The sequence below is a fragment of the Uranotaenia lowii genome, chromosome 2, assembly GCF_029784155.1.
Source record: "Uranotaenia lowii strain MFRU-FL chromosome 2, ASM2978415v1, whole genome shotgun sequence".
NCBI lineage: Eukaryota > Metazoa > Arthropoda > Insecta > Diptera > Culicidae > Uranotaenia > Uranotaenia lowii.
Window position 1 is genome coordinate 358,875,759 of NC_073692.1, and position 23,223 is coordinate 358,898,981.

Genomic DNA, 23,223 nt, shown 5'->3' on the forward strand with positions numbered 1-23,223 from the left:
GAACTTTGACAGTTTCATGTGCTTGAAAATATCTGCTACCTTTCCCCTTCCTTTTGCCGTATAAAACTCCCGTCCCGGAAGCTGCTTGTAGTCGGCTTTGACGTAGGTTTCGTCGTCCATTACCACGCAGTCAAACTTCGTCAGCATCGTCGTGTACAGCCTCCGGGATCGCGCTTTGGCCGTCGTATGTTGTTTATCATCGCGATTTGGAGTCACTACCTTCTTGTAAGTCGATAGTCCGGCTCGTTTTTTGGCTCGATGCACGAAGACGATACACCCAGCTTATTTGTGGCATCGCGGAGAGAGAGGTTAGGGTTTCGCTTGAAACTACCGGCAACTCTCTTTGTCGTCTCAGTGGCTTCAGAGAGTCTGCTCTCTCATTGCCCACTATCGAACAATGTGAGGGGACCCAAACAAAGGTGACGACAAAGCATCTACTTGATAAAGCACTCAAAATATCCCGTATCTTCCCGAGGAAATACGGTGAGTGCTTTCCTGGTCTTATTGAACGGATAGCTTCAACAGAGCTGAAACTGTCCGTTACAATATAGTAGTGTTCAACGGGACGTGAGCCTACATTTTCTAGTCCCCAATAAATTGATGCTAACTCCGCAATGTATACTGAACATGGAGATTGAAGACTGCACGAAGCACTAGTAATCTGGTTGAACACTCCAAACCCCGTTGATTCTTCGATAAGGGACCCGTCAGTAAAGTACATTTTGTCAGCGTCGACGTGTCTTTAGCATCGAAAATTCTTGGAATCATAAGTGGACGATGCGAATCCGGGATTCCACGAATTTCTTGCTGCATAGACAAATCAAACTGGACAGAAGAGTTGTCGTAGTCTGGAATGAAAACACGAGTTGGAGAGTACGAAGAAGGATTTACCTGCATGGACATGAAGACATGGTATATAGACATAAATCTGATTTGAAGATTTTGCTCAAGTAGCCTTTCAAAATTTGCGATCACCAATGGGTTCATGACCTCACATCTGATGAGGAACCGGAGTAATAATAAATTGAATCGATCTTTTAGAGGGATTATGCCTGCCAAAACTTCGAGACTCATGTTATGCGTTGAGAGCATACAGCCTAAAGCGATGCGAAGACAACGGTCTGCTCGAGTTTTATAAGGTGAGTTTTAGCAGCTGATTGGAAACAGAAGCTACCGTATTCCATCACTGAGAGAATAGTTGTTCGATACAATTTTAAAAGATCTTCTGGATGGGCTCCCCACCAGGTGCCAGTGATTGATCGGAGAAAATTGATCCTTTGTTGGCATTTTCCTTTCAGATACTCAATATGGGCCCTCCAGGTACACTTGGAAATTTGCGAAGTCTTAAAGTCTAAATAAGTATACAGTCGCATTCTTTGAAATAACATGAGTTGAAATAAGTAAAATTTATGTTCTAATGCTTTCAATATTCTGACTACGAGACAGTTTTTTTTGGAAATTTGGCAGTATTTCTGCAAAACATTCGAATTTCGGAAAACATTTTTGCAAATATAGTTGTAAAGATATGCTAAAAAATGACTTGTTGCAGCTTGTAGTGAATGCTACTTTATTTTAGGTCCAACAAAATTTAAAAACAATCAGTTATTAGGAATTTAGCAAAAAGCAATTTTTTCAACTCAATAAAAAATCCACGTAAAAATTATGTTTTTCATCCGCATAAGCGCTTAATGAATTGTAAATACATTACATTTTAAAATTAGTAGTTTTTCTAAAAAATCAATTGTTTAAAAAAATTCCATACATTTTTGTGGAATTTCTATAACTATTTTTTGGTTGGCCTGCTAATACATATGCACATTCTACACACACACACACACACACACACACACACACACACACACACACACACACACACACACACACACACACACACACACACACACACACACACACACACACACCTTCAAAATGAGGTTTTTTTAAATGCAAAATTGAAAGAAATACGCCAAGTTGATATTGACCAAATTTTGAACGTATCACGCCTAAGTTTTCGAAAACTATCTCATAACTTTCAAAATTGTCAAAATCTCCGGCAATGTACTCAAGTTTTTAAAATTGTAATCAGAACCGTTCAAGTCGTTGAAGCTGTCAAAATTGTAAAAATATTTATTGTCCTAACAATAAAATTGACAACATTGATAAAATTTCCAAATAGTCAGAATGTTGAAAATTCCATAGGCTCGTAAAAGTAGTTTTAAAAAATCTATGAATACTTTCATGATTTTTTAAATTATTAAAATAATCGGTAGTGTAGAAATTGAGGAAAGAATTTCAAAATTATCGAAACCTGTCGAAATTTTCCAGATTTCCACCGTTGAATTCCCTGCACTGTAAATTTTTGCCTCGATTTCCAGCAAAAAAAATTGCTGGAAATGTTCAGCAATCCAAATTTGTGCTGGAAACCAGCAAACGGTTTTCTAATTGCTGGATTTTTCAGCAATCGGTTGTGTTCTTGTCATTTTTGCTGAAAAATCAGCAATCGGTTTTCAAATTGCTGGACTTTCCAGCAATTGATCTAGTTTGCCAAGGAATATTTAAAGAAGGTAGTGCCAAGGCAGCCCTGCTCTAGTATTGGTACAGGCTGATACGTCACAATTACGAAAAATCTGATAATTTACTAGGAAACTTATATTTTTCGTTGATAATTCGAAGAATCTGCTGGAAATTTTCCACTTTGAAAACATGTTATTGTAGAAGGATTCTTGTTCTTCAAGATCGGTAGAAAAAGAATTGCATTTTCGAATAATTTTTCTATAAAATAGACCATCAAAGTTCGAAAAAATTGTGGATTTTCCCCGCTGAAATTTGCAAAACTTATAAATTATTTCAAAATCTTCCATGAAAATGTTCAAGTCAGTGCAGTTTAAGCTCCTAATTACAAAAAAGTGATCAAAGCACAAATTTTTATACAAAACCACAATCTTTTATTTTCATTTTACTAATCTGAGTTAACAATCATTAATAGATGTTAATTGTTCTACATAAGAATTTTATATGGTAAACCAATTGGATTAAAATCATGACAATCAGTTGAACACTCAATATCTACCAGCTAGACGTTTTTAAAGCTGATTTTTTCTTCATTTTTGCACGTTTTAGCTTCAAAGCGACATTGCATTCATTAATAAATTAAGAAAAAAAACATAATGCAATCATCTAAGGAACAAAAAACTTCATAACATAGAGAAATAGATGCCTAACAACACAATTAAAATAAAATTGGAAATCATTTTCGTTCTAAAACGTGTTTTTCTTTGAAATTCCTACCATTCTCATATAAATTTTTGATACAATCGTTTTTGTGACGTCACAAAAAAAATCCAATATGGCTCTCGGCACTACCTTATTTAAATATTCCTAGTTTGCTGGAAAATCAGCAATCGAGTTGTCATATTGGAGTCTGTTTGTTTTCGTACGCTGAAGCAAGGTGAGACTTCATTTTACGAATTTTGGTTGGATTAACATAATTATTTTTATTTTTCTCTATATTTTAGCAACCAGACACAAGTCAAGGGTGAGTTTTTTATTGGACAGATTTCATAAAAGATACTTATCAGAACTCCTTTCTCAGGTAGCGAATGATCAACACTCTGACACAAAGCTGCCACTCCAGAGCCGGTGTTGGAAAATTAAAAAAAAAAGTTCTTGAAAATAAACAAAACATGATTTAAAAAAGGAAGAAACTAATTATTTTTCATTGCTCATTACATGCACAGCCAGTATTCAATACTTAATTTAAAATTGAAATATAAATTTGGTACTAAATACAGCCGGTTGTTTTGAAAGAAATAGCTGGTTTCCAGCAATCTGGATTGCTGATTTTTCAGCAATTTGAATTGCTGGAAACCAGCATTAACGTTTGCTGTTTTTTCCAGCAATTTAAATTGCTGGAAATTTTGCTGGAAAGTCAGCGGGACAAAAACCAGCAAAATTTTGCTGGTTCCAGCAAAAAAAAAAATGCTGTGTAGGTATATGCAAACAAAATTTTCAAAAACTGCTTGCGGTTGTTTAAAAAACCTGTTTAAATTTTAACTTGGAAACTTCGGACTTTTCACAACTCTGAAATGATTTTTTATTTCCTTTATTCATAACATCAGTGACAATTTACATGAATATGAACATTATGCGACAGGGGCAACCCTTTTTTATTCTCGACCGAACCTTATAAATAAGCAGAAATAAGCAGATAACCCAAATTTAGAAGATGCATCCTTCAGTTAATTATGTTTTCGCTCATCTAATGCAACATTTCTAGGACTAGGCATTTATCAGCGCAATGTTTTCGAATAAAGTTCTTTGTTGAATTCTTCCAAACTACTGATTTGGGGAAATGTTAAAAGGTTTTTATTTTCACTATCCTAACAATTTCATGTCAACAGTGTTGACAATTTCAAGAATCTGAAAAATGTATATATTTTTAAATTTGTACTGTTATGATTCTTTTTTGCCTTCCAACAGCAAAGTTTCAAAATTTGATGCGATTCTTTAAGAGAAAAGATTAAAAAAAACGTATCCCTTCATTTCTAGTTAAGTTCATTTTTAAATGACTTTCACGGAAAGAGTTCACTGGAAACTGAAACAATAGCTGCATTTTTCATGTTTATTCCAAATTTATTTCAACAACCTATCTCCTGCACCTATACGTTTTCTACGTCTCATTTTATATCTGGTCTGCAGTAGCAACTGTTATGTTTACACCATCCTGTGAAGCCCCGTCTCATGCAATCCTCCACACATTTATAACAATTGTCACCGAAAGCAGATAATCCTTGACCGTGGGAAGTGAATTTTGTTTAAGAAAAATCATATGTAAAAAAATTTGTGTGAAAAGAGACTTTCAACTGAGAACTATTTAACACTTAAAAAATTACCTTCTTCATCATCATTTTTCCGGATTTCATTATGATGCGATCGGGGTAATCCATCTGCAATGCTGATTAAACCGATGCCGATTAGCAGCAGAAGAAAGACAAAGATGCGGGGCTGCATTTCGTATAGCTGGTTCAATTTTCACGTGCAACTGTGAAACTCAAACAGATAAGAAGAGTCTTTTATAGCTGCCACTTTGATGCCACCGGTCTTCAATGATTTGAGTGAGTTAGAGCACTTGTGTCTAGAGTCCTGTGAGAAGTGATAAGTGAGACGTAAGTCGTGGGAAGTGAGACGTGAGACATAAGATGTGAGAAGTGAAATGTGAGAAGAAATTAGACGTGAGAGTTGAGACGTAAGAAGCAATACGTTAGACTTATTTCTCACGTCTCACTTCTCACGATTCAATTTTCTCTTTTCAATTCTCTCATCTCATTTCTACATTCTCATGTCTCACTTTGCACTTCATACGTTTTAATTTTTCACTTCTCAATTCTCTCCCCTCACTTCTCACTTCTTCTTCTCATGTCATATTTCTGATTTCTCCTTCTCATTTCTTGTGTGATGTGTCTCACTTCTCACATTTTACTTTCCTTTTCTCAATTCTCACTTCTCTCTCCTCACTTCTCACGTGACTTCTCACTTCTTCTGATTTCTAATTTCTACTTCTCACGTCACACGTTTTACTTTTCACTTCTCTCTACTCACTTTTCATTTCTCCTTCTCACTTCTCACATCTCGTTTCTACATTCTCATGTCTCACTTCGCACGTCTCACATCACAGGCTTCAATTTTTCACTTCTCAATTATCTCTCCTCACTTCTCACTTCTTCTTCTCGTTTCTTATTTCTGATTTCTCCTTCTCACTTCTTGCGTGATGTGTCTCACTTCTCATTTCTCACGTCTCACAATTTACTTTCCTTTTCTCAACTCTCACTTCTCTCTCCTCACCTCCCACTTCTCATTTCTTCTGATTTCTTATTTCAACTTCTCACTTCACACGTTTTACGTTTCACATCTCTCTACTCACTTCTCTTTTCTCCTTCTCACATCTCACATCTCGTATCTAACTTCTCATGTCTCACTTCGCACGTCTTACTTCACAGGCTTTAATTTTTCACTTCTCAATTATCTCACCTCACTTCTTCTTCTCATTTCACATTTCTGATTTCTCCTTCTCACTTCTTGTGTGATGTGTCTCACTTCTCATTTCTCACGTCTCACAATTTACTTTCCTTTTCTCAACTCTCTCTTTTCTCTCCTCATCTCCCACTTCTCGCTTCTTCTGATTTCTTATTTCAACTTCTCATTTCACACGTTTTACGTTTCACTTCTCTCTACTTACTTCTCTTTTCTCCTTCTCACTTCTCACATCCCGTTTCTATCTTCTCATGTCTCACTTCGCACGTCTCACTTAACAGGCTTTTATTTTTCACTTCTCAATTCTCTCCCCTCACTTCTCACTTCTTCTTCTCATTTCACAATTCTGATTTCTCCTTCTCACTTCTTGCGTGATGTGTCTCATTTCTCATTTCTCACTTCTCACAATTTATTTTCCTTTTCCCAATTCTCACTTCTCTCTCTTCACTTCTCACGTCTCACTTTTTCTTCAGATTTCTCATTTCTACTTCTCACTTCTCACGTTTTACATTTCACTTCTCACTTCTCTTTTCTCCTTCTCACTTCTCACATCTCATTTTTCACTTCACACATCTTACTTCACACGTTCTAATTATGCACTCCTCAAATCTTTCTCCTCACGTCTCACTTCTTCTTCTGATTTCTTATTTCTTTTTCTCACTTCTCACGTTTTACTTTTCACTTCTCTCTTATCACTTCTCTTTTCTCACTTCTCAATCTCATTTCTAACTTCTCATGTCTCACTTCGCACGTCTCGCTTCAAACGTTTTCATTTTTCACTTTTCAGTTCTCTCTCTTAAATTCTCACATTTTCTTCTCATTTCACATTCATGATTTCCCCTTCTCACTTCTTACGTGATTTGTCTCACTTCTCACATTTTACTTTCCTTCTCTCAATTCTCACTCCTCACTGTTCACTTCTTCGTCTTATTTCTCCTTCTACCTTCACACGTCTCACTTTTCACTTCTAACTGCTTTCATCTCACAGCTTCCATCTCACTTCTTCTCTAGTGTCTCATGCCTCATGTCTAACGATTCATGCCTTATGTCTTAAGTCTCAGGTCTCAGATCTCAGGTCTCTGGTCTCAGGTCTCGCCAATGAACTTAGAATGTTTTCTCTCATATACATACGTTCTGCGTTAATTGCAAAAACTACGTTAAAAACCGTGGTAATTCACGAAAACCGTGAAAAAAAAAACTTCTGTGTAATTTTTTTTTTTTGTATCTTGTACATACAATATTGTTAACCGTGGTCATGCCTGTAATATTTGTTTTCAAAATAGATTCCTTCTGAGCAGATAAGCTGATCATGTAACAAAGAGACAACTTGTTATAAATAACTATTAACAGGAATCTCACGTTCATTGTTAGTTCAATACTCTCTTATCAGATCGGGCTTGTTGTATAATGATTTGAGTCATTTATTACTCAAGCCTGATAACAATCGTTAAAAAATTATTCCATTTCTTTTGTACAGACTCCGTTCGACTTTGACAACATTAGATGTTGGCAACATCCGTGCGAAACCGCTCATTTCGGCAACAAAAAAGTTTAACGCTAACATTATGTTTCACATGTAATTTGATAAATTTAAAATAAAAATGAAAAAAAAAATTGAAACCCGTTTGATTTTGGCAAAACAAAAATAACGAGCGGGTTTCCAAAATCGAACGAGATCTGTAAGAGTAATAACATAGTCATTTATTAAATTTTGAAAATTTCGAATTAACTTTCGAATTACTTTTTTTTTTAAGGTTTATTTATGACACTTTACCACCTTGTGGCATTCGTGTCTAGTGAGTTTTGTTTTTATAGAAATTTGTAGACATTACATTTTTTTAAAAATTCTATAAGTGATCTTTCGTTCGTTTCTTCGTTTTTTAAGATTTCAAAAACAGTTCCCTCGATATTGAATTCCTTACGAGCTTCTTCGTATCCGCGACAGTCGGTCAAAATGTGTTGCACAGTGATTTGTACGCCGCAGAACTGGCATATCGGTGGGGGGCTTCTGTCAAACAAGTGTGCATGGGTCAGTCTTGTATGACCTATGCGTAATCTTGTTAAAACACGCTGGTCTGATGAGCATTTCCGGTCTTTAGGTTTTATGGGCGTATATTTGTGTTGTCTAAGGAATGACTGATTTGAATGCCATTTGTGTTCCCATGTGCTCCATATGCTGGTTTTAACGTTCCGAATGGCATCTTGAGCTGGAATACGATCGGCTGACGGTGGGGTGCTATTACGTGCGATGTTAGCACATTTATCGGCCTCTTCATTGCCAGGTATTCCAGCATGTCCTGGTACCCAAGTGAATATAAGATTTCGCTCGCGTGCATGGTTTTCTAAGGATTGGATCCATGGATGTCGGGATGCTCCTTTCCTCCTGTTATCTTTAGAACCGTCGGTGTATATGTGTTGAAATGTGGAATATTTACTAGCTATGAACTCGTTGAACTTCGGGAGTACGATTCTTTGGCTACTTCCTGCTTTAATGCTTCTTTTTAATGTGATATCAATTTTCGGAAGGTCATGATTCCACGTACGATCTGTAAGCCTTGAAAGTGGGTAGACGCTGGGTACTGGTGTGTTGGTGGTTGATTGAAAGACGTTTTTCAATCGCTCAAATGTCAACGTACTTTGATCAATGTTTTTTTCCACCAGTCGAATGCCTAATTGCGCTAGTCGTTGCACAAGCAATAGTCGAAATGGAAGACAACCAGACTCAGCTAGAAGGGATTCAACTGGGCTTGAACGAAAAGCTCCGGATGATTGTCTGACAACTTCGTTGTATGTAGGTGTGAGCATCTCGTCCATCAAATCAATGTTGCAGCTGGTCAGGCCAACACCATAAAGTAACTTGGAAATGACCAAAGAGTTTCCGACCTGAAGCAGGGTTTTACGGTGACCTCTTCTGAGTTGGTATCCGAGGATTTTTAGGATTCTGACACGATTTTCGCAGCTCGGTTTAACTTGTCGGAAATGTTGGCGGAAGTTCATTTTACAATCCAAGAGTACACCTAGTACTCTCATGGTTCTGACTTGAGGTATGGGTTCTCTGTTAAGCTTGATCGGTCTGCCTCGCTTTCTGTGCTTTATTCTGCATATGTGCATTAGTTTGGACTTCGGAGCCGACAACGTGAAACCTACTGATGTTGTCCATTTGACAACGGCGTTTGCAGCTGCTCTCAGTTCTTGGCGCAATATTACTCTATCCGTACCTTTGGAGATCAGGAGAACATCGTCGGCGTATAGGAGAGTTTCTACGTTACTTGGTATAATATCAAACAAAGGTTGCATGGCTACTAAGAAAAGCGTTACGGACAAAGTAGATCCCTGAGGAACTCCATTTTCAGCAGATCGTAGAGTTGATAGCGATCCGTTTGCAGATACCTTGAACGTTCTGTGCTCGAGGTAGCTGCATAACATATTCAGCATACGGCCTCTTATTTTCCATCCTCTCAATGTGCGCAGAATATGAGTCCTGTTGGTGGTATCGAACGCCTTCGAAATGTCCAGAGATACCAACTCTATGTGCTCCGATTCGTTGATGTTTGTAAGGGTTTCTAGCTGGGCAAAATGAGTATCCACACCATGACCAGCACGAAAAGCGTGTTGACGATGATCTAATCTACCGGTGGCTTCGAGCTCGGTAACTAGACGACGATTTAACATACGTTCGAATACTTTACCCATGCAGCTAAGGAGAGTTATGGGTCTGTATCCATCTGGATGACTTCGATTTCCATCTGGTTTGGGAATAGGGATTACAATACCGTGTCTCCAGGATGGTGGAAATTGTCCCGATGTCCAAATACGGTTGTAGAGATCCAAGAGAGCACGCCTGGAAGATCCAGACAGTTTTTGTAGCATAGGGTATCCGATATTGTCATGGCCAGTAGAATTACCTCCGCGTCGTTCAAGTGCCCAATCTAATTCAAGCAGCGAAAAAGCTGAATTGTATTTTTCCTCGAGGTACGGTCGGTCGGTTGTGAATGCAGATCTGGTTGAGTTTTGAAGCCGTTTTGGGTAGTTGGAATCCGAAAAGCGTTTTTCATACTCATCTGCCAGTACATTGCAGACTGTAGACCCGTCGCTAGTAGCTCCGGTTGGTAGATGAAAGATGATGTTGTTAGAGTGCCGTTTACCTCGTAAGCGATTTATACGATTCCATATTACTGCGGATGGACTTTCAGGGTTAATTGTATCTATAAATTCCTCCCACGATTTTTGCTTTGCTTCGCGAATCATTTTCCGGCATATCGATCTTGCCTCGTGGAATTGGGCTAGTGCACCTGGTTTTTCGAATTACTGTATTACTAATAAAGTTTTAAAACTTAATCATTTTCAATCATTGTAACCGAAATTTCTCTTCCTTTCTTATTACCTATTTCAGGAACGTCATTCGAACGCGCAAAACCAAAGTCAAAGTATTCTACTGGGATCTACTTCTTCTCGGCAACTACTGGGGATGTTACGATGAGCAAAAAATGTAAGTTGTTCCATGTTTCATGTTACGAATTTTATCTCTGAAGGTTTTTTTTTCTTAAATTCTAGGTACCACCACACCGTTCCATCGAACCTGATCTTCGCTCTGCGCGAAGCGCTGGCCCAGATCGCCGAAGATGGGCTGGAAACGCAAATCAAGCGCCGCATGGAATGCGCCCAGGAACTGTACCGCGGGTTGGCCAACATGGGCCTGGAGGTTTTCATCAAAGATCCCAAACACCGACTGCCCACCGTGACCGGAATCATGATCCCGAAGGGTGTCACTTGGTGGAAAGTTTCCCAGTACGCGATGAAGAAGTGAGTTGTCAAAACATTTATAAGATAACGTTTTTTTTAAGTTTTGTAACTTTTTTCAAAAAAAAATTCCAGCTTCTCACTGGAAATCCAAGGCGGACTGGGGCCAACCTGGGAGAAGGCATGGCGTGTCGGAATTATGGGTGAATGCTCAAACGTACAGAAAATAAACTTCTATCTGTACGGCTTCAGGAAATCGCTCAAGGCCACCCATCCGGATTTTTTGCTGGACGAACGGAATGGTTATCACTGAATGGGGAGAATCACTACCGAGTCGAGATTAGAAAGATGCATTTTTTGTCCCCATACATGTTCGACTACCGAAATTTAGTCGGTAGTCCCATCAAATTTCATAAGTGAAGAAGGAAAAAAAGGTTTAAATTGAGATAACGAGTAGCCGGAGAAACTAGAATCGGTTTCACCCAAAAGAAATGTTCTATACATAAATACATAATACATACTTACATATTAAGACTTTGTTAGATTAACTGTAGACACATGTTTGATTATACGTTGTCTTATCACGAGCTTTAAGTGCTTGAGTTCAGTGCTTTACGTTCTGGATTTTTCTCTTTTTTTAGACGAATTATTCAATGTGTTGAAATAAATTGTAGATGTATAATCGTTTGAAAATCGTAAATAGAAGAAAATTTATTTAATCCAACATTTTCCTTTCTAACACCTAACAAAAGAGGTCCTTCCGTCTTTTTTCTCGGAATGATATTATCTGAATTGTAACGAAATGTGTAATGATTGATTCAACAATCGTACATGTTTGGCTCCAAGCTAGAAAGCAATAGAGCTCTCAGGAATGAAGGAAGCACCAATCATATCTATGAAACTTCCCAAAGTTTGCAAGTTTACACTATGAATCCTTTCGATATAATCGTCCCATTGCATTTCTAGCTCATACGGAAGCTTATCCAGCAAATCGTACAGCAGATCCGGACTGTCGAGGTAATCATTTAAGTCGGCTGCCTTCAGGCGGGCACAGACGCAATGAACTGTGCTCCCAAACATCATAACTGAATCAAGGTTCTTCAAATTCGGAGAAGGGGTGAGTCTAATTTTCTCCAGTAAGTCTTCAATTATCATCATCGGTTTACCGAAATAGCTTCGCAATGTTTCTATCGCTTGCGGAACGGAATCAGGATTAATCAGCCGGCTACGAACGACCTGCGCTGCCTGGTTCTTCAGGTATTGTTGAAGGCGAATCATATTTTCGAAATTACTGAACCCGCACGCCTCGGTGGAGTTCCGATAGGCACTAATAAAATCAGGCCAGTGAGCAGGATTCCCTGAAAACGTTGGCAAGTCCAGCGGAAAAATTTGACGGGCTGCAAGCTGCTCCGGAGTTAACCCTTGCGGTTTCGAATGGTGGGGTCGATCACGTGGTTGCTTAATACCGACCTGCTGACATTCCTTTATGGCACCTGCATTGGGATTACCTTTTTTAGGAAACCCTACGTGTTGCTTTCCTCTTTTAGGGAATCCTGCATTTTTCCCTTGCTTCGAGAATTGAACTTTCGTCGATGTCTCCTGGGAAGCCGTATCCTTAACTTCCCAGCAGCTAATTGCGTATTCCGTCGTATATCTTACCTTCTCAGCTGGTGCTGGTACAGCCTTCGGACACGAATAAGCACGGCATATTTCATCTTCTTCCTGCATCAAAGATTTCTTCAAGGTTTGGTATCGTTTAGTCAGATATGCCATTTCAATCTCTTTTTCTTCCTCCAGACGCTTCAGCTCCGAATCTAGTTTGGCTTTGCGGACGGCTGAGGAAGCGCGAATCGAATCGCAGCTATTGCAAGTTGCCATGATAGCGGAAATACGGCCTTAAACTGTACTGTGTTTGACAGTCAGGGTTATAATCTGTTGAAGTAGGAACAAAATTTTATTAATACTTACAATTTGGCAAAATTAAAATCCGGAAACGGGAAGTTAAATTGACTTTTGGAGAAGGTCGCTACAATCATATAAATAGGTTAGGAAAATAGTTTATTTTTTAAATTAGCTGCACTTGCCTTGATGATATAACTGTTCCGAATTTTCTCAATATAACTGTTGTCCTGATCCTGCAAGATTTTACACAGGCAAAATACTGATTTTTCAGTGAACTTATCCTTGTAAAAACTGTACCAAACAATTCAAGAGATTGATTTGCATTAACGATCACGTGACGTGACCTCATCTCTGTAGTATCAGAACAACTACTTATACAATTTACAACTAAGCATGCCAACCTAGAACAAGAAAGTAGAAAAACATTCTAGTGTCAACTACCATCAAGTGCAGACTTCTTGAAGCTAGTTCTCTTTTAAGCGGGCCATAGACTACACAAATTGGCCTGTACAAATTCGATGATTCCGCGTCGATTGTTTGATCTATGCTCGCCCACACACTATACAAACATATTTCACGCGAACACAAATGATTGCTGGCGAAAACAGCAACAGCAACAAAAAAAAACCATCTCCACCCCGGCTGGGAGAATGTTTTGTACAAAATATTTCGATCCCGACCGATTTTACTCCAACCGTTTGGGCGCTCATTCAAGCAGTGCCATACACTATGCAAATCGTGCTCACAGCCAAGGTTCTTAGATACACTAGGTTCTCCGACTTTCACAGTAAGTAGGCGAGGAGTGAGCGGGGCTCTCAATGAGTTTGTTTATTTTTTGCTCAGCTTTTCTGTGGTTTGTTGGTAAACAAACTTCATGAGTTCCGCATAGTTGCATAGCCTACATAGCCAAAATGGCTGAATCGGGAATTCGTTATTCGGGAACACCTCCTGAATATTGCTGATCCACTCTTTTTTTCTATTTCTGCGATAGCTGATTTGGGCTCCCGTAGGGTACCACTGTAAAAAAAATTACAGTATTCAAGAAAAAAATGAGCATTGTTCTACATAAGGATTATTTATCGACTGAAATTAAATCGGATGAACAAGCGGAAAACATTTAAAGATGATTTAACAAAAAGTTGTCAAACAAACATGTATACCAAATATTATTATCGGATTATCTATTGTTTATAAAACAAAAAAATGTGTTTGCCTTGAGCTTGGTCAATCAGCGGTCAAAATCACGGAAAAATGAATAATAAAAAAAAACTGTTTGCGATGGGATCAATCAGTGGACAAATTCACGAAAAAAAAAGCTGTAGTTGTTTAAATAAGTTTAGAGTTCGACGACACGGTAGCGATCATTCATTGAATGTTGGATTTCGTGCTATGTTTTGCAGTCGGAGTTATCCGTATAAAGTTTAACTGAAAAGCGGTTAGCGTGTAGAAAACCGACAGATTTTATACTGATTTGACAGATCGCACAAGTTTCGCAGTTATGAGTGTGCAGTCCAATTTTTTGCGATGCGAATGGTATTATTTCCTATAATAGATCATTATCCGTACACAACTCCTTTTTTTAACTTCTCATATACGATTTGTTACATTTTAACGACAGCATAATTGAATTCGACCAGCATATAAAGTATCAAAGACGCATTTATCGCATCAAAAATCTTCGTCATGCCAAATTCGTTAATTCTCAGGCTATGGAAAAATGTGTTTTCAATAGTGTTCAATATTTTTTGTTTTGTCTGGGATTTGAACGCTCGTAATTAATTCAATCTCAATGAATACTAAGAATAATAATATTTCATCACAGAGAACAGACGTACAAGCTCGAACAAAAAATCTTCCAAAAAGTGTGTAAAATTTCAAATGCTGACATTCAAAAAATACGTTAGAAATTGACTTGAAATAGTGCCATCTATTGCGCCGTTCAAAAGTTACAAATCAAATTTTCAAGCGGCCAGTTTTCGAAAAGGCCCAGCCAAAAAACAAAAAGTTACAGTGGTTGTATATATGAAACGACCGAGAAGTTCACGTAGAATTACTACAGCCTATCCCGAGTCAATGTGTTTTTCGTTTCAAATAAGCATTCTAGAATAAAGTATGTCGAATTTTTTAAAGGAACTTAACTTCGAAAAAAAACATTCTTCCATAAATTGTCGTTTTAATAACTATTAATGGTCTAAATCGACCCATAAAGATAGTATGCAGCTTTTTCAACTGCATAACAAAAGGCGAATTAAATATAAGTATAAGCAGAAACAAGGCCGATGTCGTCGAAATTATGCGCCCGGCAGTTATGCAAATAATGTGATAAACGCATGAGCTTTGTATCAAACGCTTGCGAGAAAAGCCTACAATGACTGCTTTGATCTAAACGCTTGACTCAGGGCAAAAGCTCTCAAACTGTTTTTAGTCTCATGCGTCTCGTTGGATTGGAATCAGTATCATGTTTTCATTTCCCTTAAGATCACATAGCAATCACTAGCTTAAACTGTTGCTTAAACACGAGATTCCCGAGGAAGCGTTAGATTGACCATGTTTTCTTATCTACAAATAACAAAAAAAGGCCCTTTTCAGGGCCAAAATCTTAAAGAGAGTTGCGCTTGACTTTTCTTTTACAATAGGTGGATGACGAGTGCGTTGTGTTGGTGGTGCGTGATGGGTGGGTGGTGTGTGATGGGTGGGTGGTGTGTGATGGGTGGGTGGTGTGTGATGGGTGGGTGGTGTGTAATGGGTGGGTGGTGTGTAATGGGTGGGTGGTGTGTAATGGGTGGGTGGTGTGTGATGGGTCGATGATGTGTGATGGATGGGTGGTGTGCGATGGGTGGGTGGTGTGCGATGGGTGGGTGATGGTGGTATTTGATGGGCGGGAGGTGTGTTACGTGCGGGTGGTGTGCGACGGTGGGTGTTAAGCGATGGGTGGGGATGGGGAGTGTGGTGGGTGAAGGTGGTAAGGGGGTTGCGGTTGCGGCGGCTGTGTGTGTGTGTGTGTGTGTGTGTGTGTGTGTGTGTGTGTGTGTGTGTGTGTGTGTGTGTGTGTGTGTGTGTGTGATGGGTTAGTGAGGTTCTGAGCTGTCACAACACACTTGCTTGCGCCGCTGTCGGTCAGCTCTGCTACTGCCCGTGTCACTAGTTTCAATTTCTCTGATACAATGAACCAAACCGTCAGTTGACCCCTTGTTTTATACCTTTCGTAGGCTGGAAATAACAAAACTCATGAAGGGGCGGGGCGTCTAATTTTTTTTCCATTTTCGAATAGCCAATCAACGTTGAGCAGGCTTGGTATGTCTTTTACGAGAGATGTCTTTGAAAGAGGCGTTTTTCGTGACGCGAGATCGGTTCGCGAATTTCAATTTGCCCCCCTATAGTGTTGCCGTAAGACGTAATTCTACGTCAAAAAATTGTTATAAAAACAATCGTTGGAAATTTTACACAAGTTTCATGGGCTAGCTTGTATGTCTGTTCTCTGTGATTTCATTCCGATGACTTCATGTTTTGTCCTCTCTTGCAAAATAATGACACAGAAAACAGACGTACAAGCTCGAACAAAAAACCGTCAAAAAAGTGTGTAAAATTTCAAATGCTATCACCAAAAAAATACGTTAGAAACTGACTGCAAACAGTGTCATCTATTGCGCCGTTCAAGAGTTACAAATCAACTTTTAAGTGCCCAGTTTTCGAAAAGGCGTAATCGTAGCCAAAAAACAAAAATTAGTTCAAAAAGGGTGTTGGGATTTTTACACAAGTTTCGTGGGCTAGCTTGTACGTCTGTTCTCTGTGATAATGATTTGAAGATTGATTCAAGAATTTACTTCTTAACTTTTCAATGAAATTAGTGAGTAAGAGTGAATTTTTTAACTGTGTTTACTGCTCCGGCTAGCCTACCGCACGGAAGGCTACCGTCGCTCGATTAGAAATTTTCCCAGTAACCGCAATATATTATAGCGCCAGCACTAAATTTTACTTCGGAAGTCCGGACTTCCGATCCCGAACTTACTTCCGAACTTTTGACAGTTGTGTTTAAAAAAATAACAGTGTATTATATGCAACGTTGCCACACATAAATTTGTATCCATCAGAGTATCTCTACATACATTAAGCAGGCCAAGGACTACACACATTGGTACAAATGCGATGAAATTCGAAGAAATTTTGTCGCTGAGAACACGATTTGCATCGTGTATGGCACTGCTTGTATGAGCGCCCAAACGGTTTGAGTAAAATCGGTCGGGATAGAAATATTTTGTATAAACCACCACCCTCTGCCGGGGTGGAAATGTTTTTTTATTTGTTGCTGTTGCTGTTTTCGCCAGCAATCGTTTGTGTTTGCGTGAAATATACTCTTACGGGCAAGAATGATATACACAAACGATTCAAATGAATTTGTGGCAACGTTGATTGAAAACAGAAAATTTCTTGGCGCACGCTTAAATAAAACGACTCAATATGTTTTGGTCGGAAGTCAGCCATGATGCCAGTTCACCAACGACGTTTATAAAATTTTTATCTAAACGCACAATATACTCACCTTGCTCACAGCGACAAAATTTCATCGAATTTCATCGCATTTGTACACACCCTTAGAAAATCCTACACAAAAGTAAGTGAAAAGAAGCCAAAACAACCCGTAAGTGCAGGAAGTCACCAGTATGTAAAAATGGTGGTACGTAAAATTATGTAACATGGGCCGGTACACACCAGTATGTAGAAAGTACGCAAAAGAACGTAGAGCTCTGTGAACTGAAAAGTATGTTAAAATCACATAAAGTAGGGAAAAAACCAAAATTCTTATTCGGAATTAAGAAGCAGAGATATTTTCTTTCAAATTGATTGAAATTTGATTTTAGTATAATAATTTATTGTCCACCAATTCAAAAACAACTAAAGATTTTGTAGTAAATTGATCTCATTATTTCCGGCCAGTCTTTTGCAAACTTTCTCCGCTTCATCCAAGAAGTCCGTTTTTCCGTTGGGGATTGAATTAACCATATCATGATGGAAGCCACCCGGATGGGATTGGCCACACCAGAACATCGACGCTTGAGCAGGTGTCCTTGAGGTTCAACTTCTGGGACAGGGAGTGATTCAACAGTCGACTGGGTGTTGAAGTTGGAAATCCTATTAAAACAAAAAATGGTTAGGAAAATTCTTTAAAAAAAAATAAAGAAATATTACCCCTGCTTTTTAATTTGCTTGGTTGCGGCCGCAACTATGGTAGAATCAGATCGTGGAATCGTCTAATGATAGCGTTTTATGACGCTTCTGGACCCAGAGGAAACCAACAACTATGCTAAAATTATGGAGATGAACTGAATACACATACAGCAGAAATGAATGTTACAAAACTTACCGAGAGAAACGGAAAAATTTCGAAGTTTTCACAGACTTACAGGCAGTTCTGCAAAAGTTGTTACTTGCGCGCGAGTAGGATGTAAATAACAGACTGACACTCTGGTGGTGCGAGTGAGAAGAAAAACGCCATCAACCACATATTTACTGAAATTGCAGTTCTTTCTACAGAAAGCGTTTTGTAGAACAGAAAGAACTGACAAAGTATGTAATTTCTGGAACTCATTTCCACGTAAAAGTTGTCGAACTTCAAAGTATGTACTTTTTACATAACCAATATGTACAATTTTCTTAGAGTGCAAATGTTATGTGTGTTCAATGGAAGTTAGTCGAAACAGGTTGAAATAGGTCGAAACAAGTAGGAATGGATTTTGACAGTTGGTATTCTGTCTCTTTCCAATTGACTTCGATCGATTTCAACCCAAGGGGCTGAAGAAAACAAAAATTTCCGTACCAAGTTTTCAGTCAAGAAACCCGCAGGAAGAAGAAAAATGAAACGAGTGAAACACGTATAGGGGCAACATGGCTTCCTCATTGCAAAAATTTCAACCAGAGGCAATTTTCTAATAATCCTTAAAATGATATCTGCGGCTCGGGAATGTCAATCAAAGGGATCTTTGGTAACATTAATAAATTATGGTTGGGCACAAAATGCAGAGGGTTCAGCATAATCCTTGTTAAAATTGATTCTAAATCTGCAGTATGACAACAACAGATGCGTTTGGCAACCAAAATGTTACCCTATTTCGAGTCCGTTATGGGGTGAAGTGTTTAATTTCGGGAACCACACTGATGTTCTGGTACCAAAAATTTGGTACGGTGCGTTTGTATGCGATTTGACAGCTGGTTCAGTCCTCTGTTTCAACCAGGTCGTCCGTTGAACATACTTACACCAATACTAATGCATGTTTTGTGCGTTTTGCACAAGAATTTCTAGACAGACCGAAACAGATCACGGGAAAATTTAGACGCGTAACAGAAAACAAGCTAATATGGATTCCGGTCAACAATGAGGGAATTATGACCTTTTATTATTTTCCTATGAACTATTTTAAATATTTTTTTTTAGATAACTCGGAAGTGGACTTTTTTTTTTAATTCAAACAGTTTGAAAGGAGTAATGTTAACATATTTCAATACTATCCTGCTCCCCAATGTTCCAGTGCATGTATATTTGCGGTTTATGAATTACGAAAGCTTTTCCCGCATAAATAAAGATTGTAACCAAACGATTTCTTTAATAGTCAAACGATGATTTGAGAAAGCGTAAAAAAACTTTTAGCAAACGATTATGGAAACTGTAAAATACATTGCTGGAATCGTGAATTTCAAAATGATTGTATTTTAAATATGTTGTTTAAAACCGTTAAAACATTTATATGGAGGAACTGTTAAACAAACAGTTTAGATAACGTTCAAAAATCGCTCATGTAAACATATTTTGCTCATCAAACTGTTATTGTTGAAGTAATTCTTGAAGTACGTTTGTAACGAGACATTTACGGTTGAAGTCTTGAAACGACTCGTCATAACGTTCAACAACGCTATGCGTACGTTAATTGCAACCGTGCTTGAATAGCTAGAAATTTCGGATTGAGAGAGAAACAAATGGTTCCTGGATACATAGGTTTTATTTACATCCTCATTTTATTTCGTTGCTTTTTATACATAGCTTCGTTTCTCATATTTGAATGCCATCCAGTGTTAAGAACCCTTACGGCTTGGGCTACGTCGGGAGATGGGATAGTAGCTGGCATCCATAACCTGAAAGAAGCAAAAAAAAGTTCTCAATTTCTCATATTTCTATTGAAATTGTAAAATTCTGTTTTGCTACCTTGTTTCATTGGAATTTTGCAGAATTATAAATTACACCTACCTATTGAAAACAGCAATCCGATTCTCCCACGGCAGTCTTGGTGATAAAATTTCCACGAGCATCGTCACTGCCTTAGCCGGATGTTTAGCTAATTCTATGAGCCTCCTGGCTCCGTAATTCAGGTAGTAGCTGTTGAAAATGTAGAAGTTTTTGGAAGGTTGTAGCTGGCCTTCCATTCAAACCTTCGAAACGACGTCCTCCGTGATCCTCCGATCCGATTTCTGTTTGTTGTGGAATACCAGGCGAGCGAGGTGTGAAAAAAGCCGAATTTAAACGCGATAAAAGAAAATTGTTGTTGTTTTTTTTTCGGGGCAGCAACACGAACGACATCAAACAGTCAGTGGTGCTAAGTTTGAAGATTTTTCAAAATATAGACTTTTTATTCTCTTCTTTGTTGAATTAACTTATGATGAAGGAGAAAAGATTTATAGATCAAAAATATTATATTTTTTTATGTCTTAACTTCTTTAATGAGGTTGAAATTTGTTTTAAAACTGATTAAAAATTCATGTGCAATCATACCCAAGTAACCATGAGCACTAAAATAGCAGTTAATTTCTAACTTGTTAGATCAGAGAAGCTGATAATTCTTGGGTATGTCTGCATTGTTGAATCTTGTCAATTCCAAAATCAGTACCTAAATTTAAAAAAAAACACAAAATAACTACAATAATGATGTAGTATCATTTAAAATGTTGCTTTCAAATTTAGTTATTGTCGTAGAAACACTCTAGAGTTGTATCAGAATATAAGAAATTAAAAAGATATTTTCATTATTGTGTACTGATTTTTTTGCAAACCATGTGGCATCTCTGACCGGCGTTTCGTCAATTTTCGACGTAAATTTGACAGAAGGATTGAACGGTATGGGTAACGGTTCGAGATCATTTTTACGATTAATGAAAATTTTAAGGAAACCGTCAAATCATTCTATCACCGTTCAAGCTACTATCACTCTTTCATATAAACGTTCATGTTTCGTTGTTAGCGTTTTCGAAGTAAAGTTTAATAGAACATCTGCGTTTTCAGGGACAATCACTTTTTCTGGAGCCGTCGATGTATGGTATAGAGTATTTGAGATATAGTTTTTTAGTATGCGGGTTCCCCTTGTACTGGTAATTTTAAACAGGATAAAACAGCCATTTATTGTTTAATATTTATAATCAAAAACAAAGGCGACAGATTTAGTATCAATAGCCTAGTTTCCCTTCAAAGCGTCAGCTTCCTACAGCTATTTAAACGCTACAACAATATATACAGCAAATATTGGAAGTTTATTTTCCATTCAAATAAATCTATGAGGTACCCCGGGGCAAGTGCAAACGTCTTCTACCGCACAGCAGGAAGAGTTAGCACAGCGACAATCCCACCGACTCGAAACACACAGAACCGACTGCCGACTGAATCCAAACATCCAGAGCACATGGCGAGAATGAAATGGCGAAAACGAAACAAAAACATGCATCTCTGTCTGACACACACGCTGCATGTGTGTTAGTGTGGTAGAAATGAATCCTGCTTTCGAGCTGGATCGGTTTCGACTAGTTTCCACCGATTTCAACTTGCTCCGTTGAACAACGACCAGACCTGTTTCGACCAAAACATGAGCCCGTTGAACAACGACCACTTGATAGAAACTAGTCGAAACCAATCGCTACTTACGATTGAACGAAGCTGTTGTGTAGTCTGTGGCCCGCTTTACGGACATTGTGTTGGTTTAGAAACTGTTCCTGTTCCTGGATACTACAATCTCAAGGAAATTTTTTTTTGGGTAATCCACTACTGGCACTACTGGCAGTGGCTTTTCGACTTCCTCAAAACTTACACTAGCTGTAGTCTGTTTTTTTTTCTCAAAAATTTAAACAAAAACAAATTGCATGTTTGATCGATTTAAGTTAGGGTTACCATTTTTTAATGCTTTCAGCTCGACGAAAGCCGTTACAACGAAAATTTTTGAAATTGTATTTAATTGTTATTGTAATAAGAATAATATATACTTATTCATTGTTCCCCCGAATGATTTTGGTTATGGATAGGAGCGCTTCCGAAAATAAATAATACAAATACAATTACAATAATAATTACAAACAAGGTATTCGGAGACGAATAAGTACGGCATATTTCGTTTTCTTCCTGCATCAGAGTTTCTGCTATGGTGTTGTATCGTTTTGATAGATATGCCATCTCAATCGCTTTCTCTTCCTGCAAACGTCGCAGCTCCTCATCTAGTTTCCTTTTTCGGACGGCTGAGGAATTACGGATCCAATCGCATGTATTGCAAGTGGTCATGATAGTGGGAGTCCGTAGAACTGACTTTTGAAGAAGGTAACTACAATTAAATAGGTTAGGAAAATGGAATATAACTTTCTAACTAGTTCTTCTAGGAAGATAAATTTCATACCTCAACTGCTTCGAATTTTTTCAATGTAACTATTTTATTGATCAGATTCTCTAATATCGCCTCCAAATGCAAAAAACTGATTACTTAACCAAAAAACAACCTCAATTCAAATGATTGATGTGAAATTAGCGCACGTGCACGTGGTCGAATTTGCTTGGGTTTCTGTTTCAAGAATAAAGACGACAGAGGCGCTCAAAAACTATTGCTTTTTTATCGATACCCCTCGTTCATCGATTTAGCCATTCGATGTTCAGCGCAAACGCCGTCAATCTGACAGCTGCCGCTGGCGAACAGCCAAAACATCGAACGTCAACAGTAAACAAAAAAATCGTCCTAAACGTCATCGCAGGCCGCACACGCTCATTTTTATCTAGTCATTTATGGTTACAGAATAACCGTTTTCTGGTTTTTGCTGCAAAACTATAAATATGGTTATTTTTTAAGATTTTTTCTTCTCGAAATTTCAACCATTTTGATAGTTTTCGTGTATTAACCACAAAATGGTTTAAAAACTTTTATTCGCCATTTTGGAATTAACGCGTATAGAGCAAACCGAACGCGTTTAGTAAAAATTTCATTTTTTCCGCACGAGTAGAATGTTTGATAGTAATGTCTGTGGTACCTAAATCTGTTTCTGTTATTTGGATGGTGCTGGAGCTGGTCGGTCTGCCCGCCTCTGCTGGAATTGCGGTCAATATAGCTGTCTCAGGAAACTCCCGGTACATTCAGTACTAGAAGCAGCAAAATTGGACTGGTAACTTTTCTTTTATTCGTTTTTTTCTATATTTCATTTACATAACTATTGGTGTTTTCAGCCTGTAAATTTATATTTGCCAGTTTTTGTTAAATTTTGGCCCCATCCGTCGGTGAAAATGAGGAAATAAAACACTTCGAAAAGCTCTCGTTGGAAGGA

The 23,223-nt window shown here is 38.1% G+C and overlaps 2 protein-coding genes across 4 annotated transcripts in view; one reads left to right on the forward strand and one right to left on the reverse strand.

Moving 5' to 3' along the window:
• Window positions 1-11,424, forward strand: part of LOC129745379 (3-hydroxykynurenine transaminase-like) — a 44,806-nt gene extending 33,382 nt beyond the window's left edge. Inside the window, exons 3-5 of the mRNA XM_055738433.1 lie at window positions 10,424-10,519; window positions 10,585-10,833; window positions 10,906-11,424. Coding sequence (XP_055594408.1) covers window positions 10,424-10,519; window positions 10,585-10,833; window positions 10,906-11,083 — 523 coding nt within the window. The 3' untranslated portion in view covers window positions 11,084-11,424. The remainder of the gene's footprint in view (window positions 1-10,423; window positions 10,520-10,584; window positions 10,834-10,905) is intronic.
• Window positions 10,862-21,802, reverse strand: LOC129745380 (uncharacterized). Of its 3 annotated transcripts, XM_055738434.1 has the most exons (3): window positions 12,855-13,623; window positions 12,739-12,796; window positions 10,863-12,676 (listed from the first exon to the last, which is right to left on the reverse strand). In XM_055738434.1, exon 3 carries the CDS (start codon window positions 12,646-12,648, stop codon window positions 11,617-11,619), a length of 1,032 nt encoding a protein of 343 aa, XP_055594409.1. In that variant the 5' UTR covers window positions 12,649-12,676; window positions 12,739-12,796; window positions 12,855-13,623; the 3' UTR covers window positions 10,863-11,616. The 3 variants fall into 3 exon arrangements, with proteins under 3 accessions (XP_055594412.1, XP_055594409.1, XP_055594410.1); XM_055738437.1 differs by lacking the exons at window positions 12,739-12,796; window positions 12,855-13,623 and adding an exon at window positions 21,572-21,802 and having other exon boundaries at window positions 10,862-12,702; XM_055738435.1 differs by lacking the exon at window positions 12,739-12,796 and having other exon boundaries at window positions 10,863-12,702.
• Between the last annotated feature and the right edge of the window lie 1,421 nt (window positions 21,803-23,223).